General features: G+C 32.1%; 1 protein-coding gene across 14 annotated transcripts in view; it reads left to right on the top strand.

Moving 5' to 3' along the window:
• lap (phosphatidylinositol-binding clathrin assembly protein lap) overlaps positions 1–18734 on the top strand; it is a 142258-nt gene that overhangs the window by 107264 nt on the left and 16260 nt on the right. For 7 of the 14 annotated variants that reach the window (XM_074124721.1, XM_074124720.1, XM_074124722.1 and 4 more), the window contains exons 2-13: positions 9462–9604; positions 10125–10200; positions 12340–12351; positions 12718–12820; positions 13901–14109; positions 15298–15446; positions 16201–16295; positions 16371–16430; positions 16507–16657; positions 16767–16886; positions 17470–17677; positions 18448–18540. In XM_074124721.1, the coding sequence (XP_073980822.1) occupies positions 9462–9604; positions 10125–10200; positions 12340–12351; positions 12718–12820; positions 13901–14109; positions 15298–15446; positions 16201–16295; positions 16371–16430; positions 16507–16657; positions 16767–16886; positions 17470–17677; positions 18448–18540 (1419 nt within the window). The remainder of the gene's footprint in view (positions 1–9461; positions 9605–10124; positions 10201–12339; positions 12352–12717; positions 12821–13900; positions 14110–15297; positions 15447–16200; positions 16296–16370; positions 16431–16506; positions 16658–16766; positions 16887–17469; positions 17678–18447; positions 18541–18734) is intronic. The other 7 variants (XM_074124717.1, XM_074124724.1, XM_074124728.1 and 4 more) reach the window with 3 other exon arrangements.

The following is an 18734-nucleotide window of genomic DNA, read 5'->3' as shown; positions in this document are numbered from 1 at the left end:
TATGACTTAATTATAATGTTATTTGAAATAGATTTAATTTTCGTAGAGCCCGCAGAGATTCATGCAAATCAAACTAATTAACAGTAACATCATATCGTATCTCTCTGTAAACTAAGTGGAACCGTAAGTCAACAACCGTACGACATTTAAAAAAATTGCAAAAGTTAAACATAATCTATATTGAAATACGTAGGCGATCCTCACTAAAAGTACATTTTATTTTACATCCAACCTTGATACGTCGGTAGGAACTCCATAAAAGGAAACTCAACTCTTTCCCTTTTCGATCAAGGTCTTTATCCTAAAGGTAATTTTTTATTCATTTCCTCACCTGAGGAGATGAGGAGATCGGATAGCTGTCCGATTCTTAGATCTACAGGTTAGTTCCATTTACATCTTGCGGTTGACAATTATCACTACCTTACTAGATCTGTTAGAAAGTCTTAAATATAATATAACTTATCTTTTTAGCAAAATATTAGTAAATGAAGTTAATTCTTCAATAAATTAACAGTTACTCTTTATATTTGCTAAACTCTAAGAAAGGTAAATTCATTGCGGGATTATTAATATTCCATGGGTGCCTTGATGAAATAGAATGATCGGAAAAAGGAATTGAGTAAAATTAGTTGGTCTGATATTGTTGGAAAATGACATGCTAGAAACAGCACGAATTTAAGGAACTGGAACCTGGTTAGATGGATGTCTTAATTAGGTGGCAAATATTATTTTAGCAGTGACACTATTGAATGAAAGTCATCAAAGCTTAGTTTGTGACTATGGCGGAGTTGTCCACAAAATGCCAAGAACCGTAAGTTGGAAATGCTCTTTTTGAGGCAATATGCGCCTATGATTTAAGACATAGGAATCTGTATTGAATTAACAAAGAGTAAATGAACTGAACCGCCATAAAGTGGGGATAAAAGAATGAATTCATGCTTTATCGCGGGAAAAATTGATAGAAATAGCGCTTCTTTTTTTTATGAGGATTGCATATATGCTCCGGTTTGATGACGTGGAATCCAAAGAGAACAAACATATGCACGCTAATGTGACTATAAGACATGAATTATGAAATTAGTTCTTTGCATTTTGTTAATCTAGCATCTTTGAAAACATTTTAAATGCTTTTGTCTCTTACTATTTGCAGTCAAGACAGATTTTCAATAAATTAATGATTAGGGCATCCTTTTTGTATTCTGCAATAAACCAAGAGTTTTTTTGGTAATTTCAAGGGTGAATAATAATGCAAATAGTGAATGCGAACTGGGAGATTGTGATTAGGAGATCACAAGTTCGAATCCCGCTGCTAGACCTTAAGATTTGTTTTTTTTTCGTAGGAGATTCTTAAAGCTCACTGTCCGGCCATCCAAGACTGGCAGTGCTCTGAAAAAAAAAAGGCTCCTGACGCCATTGATCTAAAATGTTGAAATAAAGTAAACAAATTATTTTCTTCGAAGTTGTGAATACTTTAAAGAAAAAATTAATATTTAATTAAATTGTTCTCAAATCATTTTTAAGAAAATGCTCGTTATTATTTGCATAATATTACATTTCCATATTATTTCTATTATATATTTTTTGAATATGTTACCAAATATATAATTGCATTTTATCCTATATCTGTTAAATAACCAAATCTAATTTAATGTGTAAGCGTAACGCTTTCATAATTGTTGACAGCTTAGTATTTCAGTAACTTCCATATCACAAAAGCTTCAAATCAACAAAAATTTAATAAACTGTTATTACGAACATTGCCATGTAAATGAGAAAATATAGCGAAAGTTTCGTGACCAAAAAACTACAAGATTCTGATCATTATTTTAACGTGAAATTTAGGCGAATGTTAAACTACGATAGAATACTGTCGTGACCGAGCTTGGTCACTAATAGAGAGTATGGTTAGAATTATATGTTGCATTTACTCTTGGCATAATTCAAAGTATTGGATGGATAATATCCAAATAAATGTGTTATTATTGTAAATAGAGTTGATAAGATTGATAATTGAATTTTATAATATAATTTGTTTAATTAAATTTTTGAAACAGTTCGTTTAAGTTTTCAATTCTTATCCTCTTTTAAGACTAAACTCAATTTCTCTTTCTCCTTCATGCCTTCCTTGGTACCCTACCTTAGAATGTACATCGACAAAGACTTACTTGGGTCCGAACACTAGACTGAAAAGTTAACTACTCGTATACGAGGGTCGTTTGAAAAGTCCGTGCAAAAATAAAAACTACTTAATTTTTTGGGGTAAACCTTTTTTATTTTTCAACATAGTCTCCTTTTAGGCTTATACACTTCGTCCAACGCTGCTCTAGTTTGTTGATCCCTTCCGAATAATAGGATTTGTCCAAGTCTGAAAAATAGCCATTCGTTTCCGCAATCACCTCCTCGTTTGAATAAAATCTTTTTCCCGCCAGCCATTTCTTCATATTGGGGAACAAATAGTAGTCCGAGGGAGCCAAGACTGGAGAATAGGGGGGATGTTAAACGAGTTGGAACCCTATTTCCATTAATTTTGCGACCACAACTGCTGAGGTGTGAGCTGGTGCGTTGTCGTGATGGAAAAGGACTTTTTTGTGGGCCAATCGTGGGCGTTTTTCTTGCAGCTCGGTTTTCAAACGGTCCAATAACGATGAATAATATGCACCTGTAATAGTTTTACCCTTTTCCAAATAGTCGATGAGGATTATTCCTTGCGAATCCCAAAAGACAGTCGCCATAATCTTTCCGGCCGAAGGAACGGTCTTCGCCTTTTTTGGCGCAGATTCCCCCTTGGTAACCCATTGTTTAGATTGTTCTTTGGTCTCAGGAGTGTAGTGATGTATCCACATGTTTCATCCACAGTGACGAAACGACGCTTAAAGTCCTGCGGATTCTTCTGGAACAGCCGCAAACCGTCCTTGCAACACTTCACACGATTTCGTTTTTGGTCAAGCGTGAGCAATCGCGGCATCCATCTTGCGGATAGCTTTGTCATGTTCAAATGTTGGTGCAAAATATTATGTACCCGTTCATTCGAGATGCCCACAGCACTAGCAATCTCACGCACCTTCACTCTTCTGTCATCCATCACCATTTCATGGATTTTATCAATGATTTCAGGAGTAGTAACCTCAACAGGGCGTCCAGAACGTTCAGCGTCACTTGTGCCCATATGGCCACTCCGAAAATTTTGAAACCACTTATAAACTGTTCTAATCGAAGGTGCAGAGTCACCATAATGTTTATCAAGCTTCTCTTTAGTCTCCTGAGGCGTTTTGCCTTTCATAAAGTAGTGTTTAATCAACACAAGAAATTCTTTTTTGTCCATTTTTTGAAAATCATTCGACTTCCTCGATTCAAACGAATGCCAAACACAAAGAAATAGACCGATCTGGCTGAAACTTGGTGTGTGTTCTTCCAAGAGATGCTACTAACTAAACATAACCTCGATACGCGCCAGTGGTGCTATCTCTCTGACTTTGCACGGACTTTTCAAACGACCCTCGTACGTCTCTTTCAGTGGACCTTGGTTAGATGTACTCGTAAGTCCCATTCGCCAGTACAAGCACCATTCAATTATTAAAACAAGTGGTCATGCATATTTTTGGTAACCTTCTAGGGATCATGATGTGAGCTAGTATAGCGATACAGACAGCATGAGTAGATCTTGGTAGGGATCTTTGCTGTATAAATGGAAGATAGGTTATAGCCTAGGATGATTGATGCCTTGCTGGACGCCAAGCTAAGATACGTTTATAGACAGAATTCAATTCGCAACTTTAAAATAGCGATCAAGGTTGGTAGGATTTCAGAATGAAGTTGTTGGTGCTAGGTACGAACAGGAGAGAACTTATTGAAGGTTTGTATAATGAGTAATAACTCATTACACAAATTTCAGCATTAGCGGAGATAAAAAAAAAGTTACAAAACGATAAGAAAGAAACACAGATAACACACTTCTTTTTGAATTGATCGTAAAATACTCAATATATGTAAACAAAAATGTTTATTAGCTATTTCTTTAAATAATTACGAAAATGCTTATTTTCTGATAATATTTCGTTTTTTTATTTTCGTTGAGTCTAATTGTAGTCAAACTTATAAACATTAATAAATTTTAGAAAGCATTTCCGAGTTGTAATGTGCACGAAACGATGGCGTCTTCACTGAGTGCCTTTTCCGGATACTCAGCTCAAGTTAGCAATAACTTTTAAGTTTAATTACACACCAAACGAGGTAAATTTACTAAACATATTATCATAATGGTGTAGGCTCTTTGGCTGCATTACTGAATGTACCTGTATATCTTTGATCATAATAATCGTCGTAATGGTAGACGATTCCATTAACAACTACCTTTATTAGCTATGTAAATTAAGCAATGAAAATTCTATTTTCAATAAAAAAAAAAAAAAATCAGTAATTATATCCTTAATAAGTAAACAGCTTTGCTTAATAAATGCGCACCTGGCTCCAATCCAACTTCTTGCCGTTCATACCAGACTGAACAGTATACGATTTCCTTTCCCTTCTGTACATCTACGCCAAATTTGTCATTGATTATATTTATCATACTTGTATTGATATTAATCAATGCCAACCAAAAAAAAAATTCGTTTTTACAATAATATTCATCTATTCTGATATCAGATTCATCCAAAGTAAAGAAATTATTGCCAATTTCAGTCTTAATTTTTGCTATTATTCGACAGGCTTTCGATCTAGCGACTAGGTCATCTTCAGGACATTTGCGTTTAACATGACATCTAATACAGTCGACTTTATTTCAAAAATTAGACTGATAGCTCAGATTAGGGTAGCCAGTATCCTAGTATTTTTCATAAAGGAGTAAACCATGTATTTGACCATGAAAGGGTTTGTTTTACTTGTGCTGAAAGTAAAAAAGACAATATCAATTACTTCATGTTGGAATGTTCTTTCTATAATTCACTAAGGAAAAGATTGTTGAATAGGAACATAAGCTCCAATAAAACTGACGTTTGCACTAATTTACTCGATATTGACAGCAAAGATAAATTTAACAGTTTGTTCTATTTCATTTCTGGTGCTCTAGATGAGAGGTACAGATTTGTAAGAATTATATTCAACAGCTGTAAAGAAATTCCGCCGCCGAATAATAATTAAACTCTTATTAGTATCAAATTTAAGTTATTTTTTTGTAAATATATCAGTTTTCATTATTTTTCTTTGTTTTTTAAGAAATAATTTGTAACGAGAGGTGATTTTGATTTTGTATTTCATACTTTTATTTTGTATTTATTTATCACAAGTGGTAAATAGTTAGTGAGTGCTATTTCTTTTATAATTGTTATTACTGGCAGAGGCTGAAGTCGTGCTATAGAAATTTATCATTTCTTATAAGAAATAAAACAAATAATAATAAAATAATACATATTTGAAAATTAAAGATGATATAAAATATATTTTATAAACTATTTTTATATACCTACACTGTTTATGACTTAAAAATTCGTAAGTCAAACAAGATTTTTAGAAGCTATTCAATACCGAATCAATCACAACAAAAAGAACAATTGAATATTGCGGTTAACACACAGTTTTTATTGTAGCCACTTGTTAAATTGATCCTTTTTTTTTTTGTATAATTGCGTAATCAAAACCAATGTGTAGTTAATTAATTAAGTAGTAATCAATAAACAAACTACGTTATGCGTCATCTTGAATTGCCATTGTCATATTAAAAGGAATGTAATATTATCATAGCCCTGAAGATAGATGGCTTAGTCCCTTAGAATATATGGGAAAAAACAAAAATAAGACCAGAATGGGCTTCAATTTTTCTTCGTACAATGTTTGCTTGTTAATTTAATGTGTTGGCTATGAGCTTATTCTCAAATATAAATGATTATTATTTCTATAAAAGTCCTTGAAATGTTGTCTGACTCATTTTCTGTTTGATTTACTCGTTTCATTCATCACCATCTTTCTCTCCTTATTTTTTTTTTAGTAGCCAATCGTTTTTATTATGGCTTCTTCTTTGCCCTTATTAAGTTCATCCTATAATAGTTTTTTTGTCTCTAAGAAAATAACTGTATACTAAAGAGAAATGAACTTTATCCTTTTGCGTATTATTCGTGTATGTAATTAATTTCAATAACTACATGATTAGTAGATATTAGATAACTTAACCATCCTTGAAAGTAATTACAAGTTTCTAAGTTCTATCCAATGTATCATGATTATTCAATTTTAGCAAAAAGCCTCGATACCTGGCTGATACAAGGAAGATTCTATTAAGGTAACCTTAAGTTTACTTTTTACCTTAAGTTTCTTGCTATTATTTATCAAATATCAAGTTATACTATCTATCAACCTGAGACTTAATAATGAGAATCAAAGTGGTACTAATTTTACAAATTAGAATCAATAGATTTGCTTTCTTTTTAGTATTTTCAGTAGTAAAAATTGTATATACGAGGTGTGTTCAAAAAATAAGGTGAATTTTCATTTTTCTTAAAAAATATTTATTTATTCATCGATTTTTATTTTGTCTCCTTCAAAGTAGTCCCCCTCAGATATAATACATATGTGCCAGCGTTTTTTCCAATCCTCGGAACAGTTCTGATATGCACTTTTTGGTATGTCCTTGCGCTCTCTCAGCGATTCGGTTTTTATCTCCTCAATCGTCGCAAATCTCCGTCCTTTCATGGGTCTCTTCAATCATGGGAACAGGAAAAAGTCGCAGGGCGCCAAATCTGGTGAATACGGTGGCTGAGACATGATAATGTCATTCAACAATTCCTGAGCGATGCTCATGCGACGGTTTTTTTGATCAAAATTCAGCAATTTTGGAACGAACTTCGCTACTACACGCTTCATGCCCAAAATTTCCGAAAAAATTGCAGGACATGTGCCAACCGATATGCCGACAACCTCAGCAACTTCTCTAATTGTGATTCGATGATTCTTCTCAACATTTTCATCGGTTGTTGATGTGCTGGGGCGTCCAGGGCGAGCGTCGTCATTCACATCTTCTCGACCTTCTGTGAAAAGCTTGTACCACTTGTAAACATTTTTTTGACACAGAGTACTCTCACCGTACGCCACTCTCAACATTTCAAGTGTTTTTGAGCACTTAATTCCATTTTTTACACAAAATTTGATTCAAATTCGTTGATCCATTTTTTCGACAGAAGAAAATCGCCGAACTCGCAAAACACTTGACTTATTTATGCCTCTAACATACAAACTAAACATGCTATATAGCTACAACTTTGAAAATATGTTCGAGACAAGTGTACCAACATAAAAAAAAAAGACAATCGAAATTCGAATGTACGTAGCCCGCGAAATTTGAAAATTCACCTTATTTTTTGAACATACCTCGTATGTAGTTGTATAACTTTTTCGAAAAATTCGATTAAAAACACTTCTGGATAAAGGCTTTTTAATAGATTTTGCAAAAGTTATATTTTCTTTTGAAATGCACGTTGTTAATTCTTGTATAGTGCTAAAAGGGGTTTAAATAGGTGACTAAAGTCTAGTGTTAAAATGATGCCTTTTCTGGAAATCACCTCTTTTACTGTCTCGAATATGGCTCCAAGGCTTTTCTGTTAATTTCGTGCGTAAATTTCTCACAAATAGAAAATTCGGTTCAGAGTACTTCTTGGATAGAGGTTAAGGTACGCTTAGCTTCCCTAAAAGGTTAAATTTCAGGCTAATATGCATTTAAACATATTATACTGTTCGTAAAAATGAAATATGATTCAAATGTTCGGAGGTGAGACAATGTTTAGAACCTTTAGAACCTTGAGAAATATTAGTAAGAGAAAGCAGTATTTTCTCTTGGAATTTTCTTTTGAGAATGAATAAAGATGTGCAATTTGAGATTGGTGTACAATGCACACACACACTCGAAAGACTATTGCAACTGTCTGCAATTAGCCACTGCTTATGTAACTTGCATCTTGCATAGCCCTCAGAAGTAAATGCATATATGTGTTACACAATTCTAAAATTCAATCATTCCACTACTTGACCTATCAATAACTCCATGTCATTCGCCTGTTTTTCCCATTTAGTTCCACTTACGATAATGTGAACGCTATTCCTCCAATTAAGAGGACAGTAACTTTGTCGTTTATAAATTATTAAAAAAAATTACCTACGTTCAACTCTCGTTTATGAGGTAGACCCGACAAATAATTATCCATATGTGAATGACCGTGTCACATGTACATTTGCTAGTTCGTAAATATGAAATAAATATTTTAAAATATAAATGAAAAACAAAATAATAAGACTAACATTCATTAATTCAGCGAATAAAGACAGAATTCACTGATTTATTGTCCTTATAATAAATAATATTATGATTGCTGGCAAGTACAAAGATTATGTGTATACATTAGCTCGTGTTCGCATTGATTTAATGATTGCTGACTAAAAATCTACCTATAAAATATTGATTTTCTTATCACTTAATTGAAGATTTGACTTGAATATACTCGTATATATATCTCCAATAATTCCTAAAAATATTCAGTACAAAACTTAACCGTAAATCCAATCTTAACACAAATATTATTTACTCTCGTTCTTATAATTTAGTAACCATTTTGCCTTTGTCTTCCAAACTGTACTATAATAAAAGATTATCGTAATCTCCTAGCACTAATTGATGAGATTTTATCTTTATCTCCTGTACTAGATATAGACTATAGCCAATAAATTATGCTGTCTACAGAGGAAACACGTGGCCTCTCAACCAGAAAAGATTCTACAGAATATCTGTTTGATTTCATTGAATTTTCTAATATCTTAGCAGTTAAACTTAAGTGGATTTATGCGTTTGCGCGTACGTATTGTTTGCCAGATCCATTCGGCCCAATATTTTTAATGCATTATTGTAATTTTTAGTGTTATAAATTGCAATTCATTACATTATCTGTACATGAAATATATAAATAAACCTCTCTTTTTAAGAACACGGTTAATGGAACATGAAAGGGAAAAAGTAGCCTAAACCCTCGAAAAGAGTGACCACTTCATGGTTAATCCAAAAGAATCTTCAGTCCAATGAATAGTACCTTGAAAGTCATACTCGCAGAAGCGGCTCAGTTAGGAACTGCAGATATAAGTGTCAGTCGAAACTGAACAGCTATTTAAACCGAAGAACAATATTTTGCAATGACAAATCTAAAAATGACTCATAAAAAAAAAAAAGACAATGAGTTAGTTGCTTAGATTGGTGGCTTATCGAAGAAAGTTATCTGTTTGTTTGACTAACAAATTCCGGTTATGAGTAAATAAATGACTTTTTTTTTATTAGACTAGCCAAAAGCACACATTGCCATATTATTCTAAACTGAGTACAATTTTTTTTTTTTTTAAATAAAATATTTGATATCGCAGTCTGTTATTGTTTTTATCACATTATTATATTTTTTATTAATATTTCATAATTTTTTGTTTGTTTGTTTCAGATTTAATACATTGCACGAATGAACCAAACGTGTCGATACCACAATTGGCGAATTTGTTGATCGAAAGGACTCAAAATACTAATTGGGTGGTTGTATTTAAAGCGTTAATCACAGTACACCATCTCATGTGTTACGGAAATGAGGTATATCTATATTATATCGTATTCTATGTCATCTTTCAATTAATTAATATACCTTTATTAAAATATTATAAATATTGAAATCTTCTTTTATATTGCACAATATGGTTTGCTTATTGTCGACAAGTCTGACCAAACTCAAAGTAAACTTAACTGTTGAAAATGTATGTAGTTAAGGTCCACAATGAAGAATAAAAAATAATAATAATAAATTAAATTTACTATTAGCGATTGAGAAGCTATAATGAATTCAAATTTTAGTTCAAATTATCCTCGGGCCAAACGGAAAATGGCTAATTGAAATTCCTAGGAGCTAGCTACCATTTTTTTTTTTTTGTATATAAAATAACAATTTTCAAAATGTTTGAGAATGTCCAAAATGTTTGAGAAAATTACAATTCGTACTTGATATTAAAAGCTCAACTTACTAAATCGTGGAATAGTAATTATTATTACACTATTAAGTATTAAAAGAAAATTATATTCTATACATAATTTAATTTGATCTTGTTAACTTTTACAGAGGTTTACGCAGTTTCTTGCTTCCAGCAACAGTACATTCCAACTTAGTAATTTTCTTGACAAAAGTGGAGTTCAAGGTATGTTTATTTAAGAAATATTTATTAAGCAGTTTTTGTGTTTTAGCTGGTGCGAGATGGTATCATTTTTGGACAAATACACTTAGTAGAAATATTCAAACAACTCTCTATTTTTTTTTTTTTTTGTAGCAATTTCAATAAAACATATTTTTCAAATATTCAAAGAAAGAAGATGTTTACTTTCTCTAACTGCCACTTTGAGGACTACATTGAAATGATTGTGATTCATTCGAAGTTCAAAGTTTCAATTACTCCGTTTACCAAACGCTTTTGTTTGATTTTGACCACAGTCCGTGTGTTGCAAAAAATTACACTTATAAACGAGGTTATGCCCTATATTTTAAAGAAAATTTGGGATTTTTATCTTTTATAGAAGATATCAATTTCAATTTGTTTAAGTTGGGTGCATTTTCGTGCACCAGCAGACAGGCGACTGTTGCCCTTGCTATATATTTTATGTACAATAATTTATTTTGTAAAATGTTTTTACAAAAATAAATATAAATTAATATTATTATTCATTCTAAATGGGGGCTAACCGTTCTTTAGACATTCTGATTGCTGTATCTCCAGCCCGGTTAGTGTAACCTTTCAGAAATATAGACAATTGTAGTACTCATCTACCTCCACAATTGTGCATAATAGCAGCTTTCTAGCTGTATTTTTGATGGAGATATATGTTGATAAAGTTTCGTGGCTTTTCATTTGCTTCATATTTCGAATGGCTTAATACGTCCTGCCCCCAATTCGTGTAAAGTACTTTAAATAAACTCTTTGCACCTTTTTAAAATGTAGAATAAACGTTACCAGATTTAACAGAATTGCATACAGAAGGCAATTAAGAAAAGCAAGCGTGACGAGTAACTAAAATTTGGTTGGGCAAAACTCGGACTGTAATGAATAATGTATTAGTTGTTACAAGTTTTATGAAGACAGTAAATTTCTTGAGGGTGGTTGAAGCAGTATTAGTAGAAGCAAGTAGTAGTGCTTGTAGTCTCAAAGGTTTGGGAATAACTTCGTTACGAACAATGTTTTACAAAAATAGAGATGAGTCATATTACAACCGAAAACTTATAGTTTGTAACACTTGGACGTCTTTCTTCAAATTATTATTTGCTTTTATTGTTAAAATGGAAACTCCAAAGGAACAGGATGGAAAACTACAAATGAAAAAGGTGGTGGGGATTACAGTTACAATCTGGTTCAAGATTTATGATTTGATCCGCAATAACTAGCGCTTTCTATCTTCTGCTCATCCTTGAAGTTTAATGAACACTTTACAAGTTAAATCCACTCTAATGCTATCTATTTGTTGCAAGTGGAAGTATTGTTATAACTGTTGATAGTCATTCACTGATGATGCAACAGTTTTGATTTGATGGATTTAATTTGTATCATTTTCTACGTTACAAGATACAATGTGTAATACAGGTCTTATGTTCCCAGTACAGTTTTATAGAAAACTGTTCTCAAAGTGTCTTGAGAGTAGTTTGTAGTCCTAGTAAAAGGATCCATTGTTCAAAACAAACTCTTCAAAAGAATGCTCACGGTATGAATCAAAGAATGGTAGACCTCTCGAAAAATCAATTATCCTCACAAAATGATTCAAATAATCGGCCTCCAAGTATCTAGTTCTGTAGATAAAAAAAACAAAATCATTGTCATTTTGAGAAATCGCAAAAAAAAAAACTAGCGGTTACTTTTTGGGAATATTTTTTCAGGTCTTTCTTAAGTTTTGTGATTGAACAAGATACTTTATTCCGTGATTTTATTGATATTTTAATAAAATCAACCTTAGCTGACTTCATTTGATCTTTGAAATTTGTTTTTTTAATTGAATCACTAACTTTTCAGCTACTGATTCCCTAAAAAACGAGTTTTGTTATTGTTAGTAAAAGTATTTTCTAAGTGTATTTATTCAAAAAACATTTTGTCATAAATTAACACACTAACAATTATTAGTATATTTGTGAATGATTAGGATGCTGAAAATACATGATTATGGAATTTTTATGTCTTAAGAGGTTTAATTTTGGGTAATTTCTGAAAGTGTATTTTTTTTTTTAATTGTCTTTTAACCAGTATTTTTTTAATATTTGTTTTTCTTCATTTTCCATTTGATTCTCAATGGACAACTAGGGGCTAGAGTTGGTAAGTTAAATGCAATAAACAAAACAAACATAATTGCTTTTAATATTCCCTGCTTTCTGGAAATATTTTGCTTTCTTAATTAAATATCAGTCCTCATTGCTCATTTTAAAAAAAAAATCAGAATATTAAGATTTTATACTAATCTGGTTGTATATAATTTAATAAAAATAAAACGAAATAATTGTAAAATTTTTCAAAGGAAAATCATGTAATGGATCACAGTGCATGTTCTGGATCTTAATCCACAAGAATAGTCCTTTATCCAGTGTACATTTCGACCGTGATTTTACACAGTTTTGGTTTGTGCATGGTGCTTTGAAACTTCCATTCTATTTTCTTGTTATTTACATTTCATTTTCATTGCAGGATATGATATGTCTCCATTTATAAGAAGATATGCAAAATATTTAAATGAAAAAGCAATGTCATATAGAACTGTTGCATTAGACTTTTGCAAAGTAAAGAGAGGGTAAGTTTAAATTTAAATCTGAATATAAATTTATTATTCTAACAGTAGCCGAGCGGTCAAAGGCGAGACCTGCAAAGGTAATATATATTGTGGTACTGGGTTCGATTCCCGGTCTAAACCTTGGATTTTATTTAATGTTTAATATGATAAGTTGAAGATTATATAGAATAGATCGTATTTTTGAATCTAAGCGAACGCATTGTGACCTTGCAAACCCTGATGGATTACTTATTGTATCATACCGACCTTCTTTGAAACTTAAGATAGACGTTTTAAATAGGAGTTGACCTCAAAACTAATTAGTCTACGGAGTGACCTCTGCTTATAATTTAGAGGCACTTGTCTTTCCTTATAAGAGAAAATGTAAACAAGCAAGCATGTCACAGAAAACATTTCCTAAACCATTTCCTGGATTAGCTACAGTATCCAGAAAAGTAGTTTAATCCATTAACTCACAAATCATCAACCTGGAAATTTGTCCTTATGAAAGGATTCTGAGCAATTCCATTCAGAAGATTTAGAAGATAAGAAGTATTTCTTTGCCTTTTTCATGGGTATCCCAAAACTAGATCTGGATTTCATTGACTAACCATACTCTAAAGACCGCATTCATCATGGCTTCTCTTTCGTCAATGGTTGCAAGAGGCACTGACCAGTGATTTGCTAGCCAAACCAAAGACCCATAATTGTTTTCTGTATGCTCTAGAGATCCAACCAAGATTAGGATTATTATGTAGCTTCCCTTCTTAGCAGTAAAATTCTTAGGCAGTCACTATTGATGACTGGTACGTACAACTCCAGACAGCTAAATTTATCTAGTTTGAGATACCAGATATCAAGTTCTCCGTTCAGAACTGTCGAAGAAGAACCTGTATCAACCATGTTCTGTCTGCACCTTATTGCTTCAAAAATTTTTTAGCGCTCTTCCTTTATTTGAAAATGGAAATAAAAATTCTTGTAAATCATTTAAGTAAAAGGTATTAAATTTCAAATTATGAGCAATTTATTATGTATACCCTATTTATGTAATTTTGCTAATGATCTTGCCATTTCATAATTATTATTTTTATTTATTTTTAGGAAAGAAGATGGTGTGTTGAGAACAATGAATGCAGAAAAATTATTGAAAACCCTTCCAGTTCTACAAGCCCAATTAGACGAATTACTTGAATTCGATTGTACAGCCGCTGACTTGAGCAACGGTGTTATTAACATGGCATTCATGTTATTGTTCCGGGACCTGATCCGTCTCTTTGCTGGCTATAATGACAGTATTATTAATCTTTTAGGTAAATCTTGTGTTTTTATTTTTCACAAGTTGTTTGAATATTTTATTTAAAATTATTTAAATGATTTTCTTTAATCTTCCCCAAATACTTGAAGAACTAAATCACAACAAAATAAGCCAAAAGCCTGCTTCTAATGTACCCAAACTTATTTGAAAAAACTTATGCTACTACACGCGCAGATTATAGAACATAAAATGATACCTTCTCATCAATTTGGATGCAGAAAGTCGTTGTCAACGGCTTAACAGTTAAACGAGTGAATAGTGACTGGATTTGAATTCAAACAATGGACGACAATTGCTTTTCTGGTCATTGACTCATCATTGAGTTGACGGACTTCTTTATAGACTTAATTCTACTTACGTGCAACATATATTGACTTCATTCCCAAAAGAACATTCAAGTTAAGAGTTAAACTCGATTATTAGTAGCCGACAAGTTTAAAGATCATGTGCCTCAAGGCTCAGTTCTTAGCCTTATTTTCTTCGCAATCTACAGAATGACATTCCTACCTTCTATACTTTTTGCTTCCGCAACTTAGCAGACAACACTCATATATATAACTATAACTATCTTACTGATGTCATAATAATAAGTTAACTTTCAAACTTCTCAGGTCAAAATAATGGACTGCTTTCATAAGTAGAAGTTGGACTTAATCTTACTGGAGGAACAAACAAAACTCTTTACGCAGATCTTTGACAGTTAGATTTTTAAACATTAACAACAACAATAAACAGTGCAAGGAAGCTCGCAAAAACCTAAATAAATCTGTGTACAACTCGTCATTTGACTAACATGGATCCTCTAACCGAGACTGACATGACATAACTATTTAATTATTACCCTCTATTTAATAGATGCACCTCACTTAAACCACAATGATCTAGACAGCCAGATAGTGCCTTGGGAACACCATGATTTGTGCACAGTGAGCAGTTACATGAGTTATAAACACAGCAGGATGAACCCAAGGTTTATAGATAGTCTAGCAGCTATACATGCGGTATAGAATTCCAACTGGGGCTTTCCAACCACTCGACCACGACTTAATCTTAAATTATTTAACAATTATTAGTTATAAATATGCATTTAATGCAAATTTGTATTATTTTATAAGGCAGGATATCTTCCTGACAAAAATATTTCTTTGTTCTTCAATTTATACATCTTCTTTTTTTTTTACAGAAAAATTTTTTGAAATGAACAAAAAACAATGTAGACAAGCGTTAGATCTTTATAAGAAATTTCTTATACGTATGGATAGGGTTGGAGAATTTTTGAAAGTAGCCGAAAATGTTGGAATCGATAAAGGTGAAATTCCAGATTTGACCAAGGTATGTTTAAAATTAATTAGTTTAATTATCTAAATTGAAATTCACATTCAAAGAAGTTTAATTCTAGAATCTTTAAATTAAAATCTCTAAATTTTTTAAATTCAATTTAATGTTTAATCAAAAGCTAAATAGTACAAAAGTTTTATCTCTTCATCTTTTTTATCGATTTTGTACAACTATTTTCAAACTAATGCTTAGTGTCTTTTGCTCCATCCAAAAAAGTGCAGATATAAAAACTTTAAATTTTCGATATTTAGTTTACGCTGAAATTATCCGCTTTGAAGTTCGTTAAATTCACAAAACAAGTAGTTTGGGAATGCTGAAAATAAATCGTATGAAGCAGTTCAGTTTATTTTGAAAAACAAGAAGTATAAGTCATTAGAACAAGTGGAATTTTTCTCCTAATTTACTGGAATGCTGCTGATTCTGTATTTGTTAGTTAATATTCAGGCCAATGCTAAGTTCTACATGTTGGGTCGATGTACTGTGAAAAACCAGAAGTAAAAACCAAGGGAAAAAGTTGAAATCTTTCTCTAATTTCTCTTGAAAGCTGCAGTTTCTATATTTGAAATATAATGACAAGGCTAAGATTAGATTGTACTTTTTAGGATGATCTATTTAGAATTACAAGGAGTAAAAACATTGGCAAAAATGGAACTTGTCTCCTGAAACCAATGGAATGCGGCTGTTTCTGTATTTGATAACATATTTACTTAAATAGTGCTAAAATTGTAACAGTGTTTTACTTTTTTAGGCACCCAGCAGTCTGTTGGATGCGTTGGAACAACATCTAGCAGCCCTCGAAGGGAAGAAAGGATCTGCAGCTAATACTCCCACACAATCTGCAAGGTACACTTTTTTTTGTAATGCACTAATAATTAACATGTAGTATAGTTCTTTTTTAAAATACTTTTTGTCCTAAAGGTCCATTAATCCTTCACCTTTAACCCTTTCCTGTGATCCTTCCTCATTGCCAAGATATAGGTAAAGCATTATGAGTAAAATTGTACTCAAGGATGTTGAATAATTAATATTTTCTAAAGTACCGTATTTTTAACAGTCACCGCACAGATGTGAAGAGTGGGGTATCTGCTCTGTGTACTACAAGCACTTCGTTTGGTACTGCGGCCGCACATAACATTGATGCTACTGATGAGGCTTTACGTCAGCAAGCTCTCGCCGAAGAAGAAGCTGCCATAAATCATTACAAGGTACTTTTCTCCTGTATTTCCATTGGAGATTTCAATCTACAAACATTAAATTAAATCTCAAATTTATTAATGTTACTTTTATATGTTATTATTATTTTTTTTTTTCAAGTCCAAAGTGCAGTCTCCTACGAATAGTGGAGCTACAGCAACAAATCCGTTTCTGGTTGGATCTCCTACACAACCAATTGTTGATCTTTTTGGAACTCCGATAACTTCTGCAGAACCACAGGTAAGTTTTTAGTTAATTTTAAGATTATATCTCAATAATTAATATTTTAAACGGGCGCCACGGGAGCCGAGCGGTTAGAGGCGAGACCTGCGAAGCTAATATGTATTGTGGTACTGGGTTCGATTCCCGGTCTTAGGCCTTGGATTTTATGCAATGGTTAATAAAAGAAATTTACAGTAAAGTATGTTTGCTAGTCGCCTCCGCCCACGACACCTAGTAAATGGTAGTTGGACGTTAAGCCCCGCCTGAAAAAATAGGCGATTACTTTACTTACATTAATATTTTAAATTTTTCATTTTTAGAATTTAATGTGGCTGTAGTAGTACGACACCTTTTGAGGTTTTTCAAATTGATTTTTTTTTTCCATCTCAGTGTGAATGAAACTAACAATAATTTCGTTTATTTGTGCGTACTGTGCAATTAAAATTTTTAAACAATATTGTTTATTGTCTCGGCAATAAACTTCCTTCAGCGATGGGTTCCGCAAATATTTTATTTAAAGAGTATACAATTGAGTACTTCAGTTACAACTATATTATAAGTAAATTTTTCATCTTAAGCACCATTTTATATTTTCTTGCAGTTGCAACAGTCTGCAAAAGCGTCTGATGATCTGTTACAATTGGGTAATCCATTTGCTGATATGTTTGGCGGGCCAGCGCCTGTCGCAGGTGTCGGTGTCCAAGCCCCACTTGGAGTTCAACCTCCATTGTCTGCTGCACCTCTCGCTGGCACAGTACCCGTAGTTCCAGGACAAGTCCCATCAAACAATAATATGTGGATCTCGAATGGTGATTTTTATTCCTTAAAAAAACCTTCTTTTAATTAGTATTAATTATTTATGTGTAAATATTTATTAGGGCTGGCAGTATCAAAAACTGTTTTCACCGTTCTTAGTAGATATCTTTTCAGGTGTATTCAATGTGGAGTTTTATTCACTTCTTAGTATTTTCTCAGTTCGATTTTTGGTTCGAAGATGACGTTCACAAAAATGCCACACAAATTTGTCAGTTTCAAAGTTTTTTTTGTTTAATAACATGAAGAATATTTTTGATTTTTTGTTAAATTCATCATTTGTTTTGAGAACAATAGGATAGAAACGCTCCATTCAGATTTATATCATGTGTTAGGCTGTCTTCCGGAACGGTAATTATCCTAACTTCGTTTAATTTCATTGAACTCTTAAGTCAAATTTGTTTCGTCAAAATAAAATTTTATCCTTTATTAATGTTAGTTAAATAGTTTATTTAGTATAGTACATTATGAATAATAAAAAAATTTCAGTGGTTAAAAAGAATTTGTCTTGAAATTTCTGAATGCACATATCTACACTGAGGTCAAAAGTTTTTTTACAAAAAAAAAGAAATGAAATAAATAAAATAAAGAATTATAAGTTTGGTATATAAACTTATTATTTTAAATTTTTATAATTCAATGAATATTTTCGAAGTTGTTTTTCATTTTTATAAAACTACTTAAGGTAATCTTTGGTTTTTGCTCCTCTGCTAGCGAATTAGAGATGTCTTTTCAAGCCAAAAATAAGTTCAGTTTTCTATTGCAGGATTTAACAACACACCAGCCAATACTTTCGTTAGTGATACGGCGTTTTCTTCTGTATTTGGTCCTACTGATAATGGTACAACTCCAGCGCAAGGTACTTATATTTGTTTAAAGAATGTTATATCTTTTAAAGTTAACAGCATCTTTCTTTTTTCTTTTTTTTTCTTGTGGGTATTTATTAAAAAAGTGGAGACTTTGTTTCACCTAAATATTTGAGCGATAAAGGTTAGTTTTTTGGTATATTTGTAAAATCTGTCATTTAAATGCCACTTATTGATTTACTCAGAT

This window comes from Rhodnius prolixus, unplaced genomic scaffold (assembly GCF_049639745.1).
Source record: "Rhodnius prolixus isolate KJV_2025 unplaced genomic scaffold, Rpr scaffold_3, whole genome shotgun sequence".
Lineage (NCBI taxonomy): Eukaryota > Metazoa > Arthropoda > Insecta > Hemiptera > Reduviidae > Rhodnius > Rhodnius prolixus.
The sequence above is the reverse complement of the archived record's forward strand: the minus strand, read 5'-3'. Positions and strand labels throughout refer to the sequence as shown.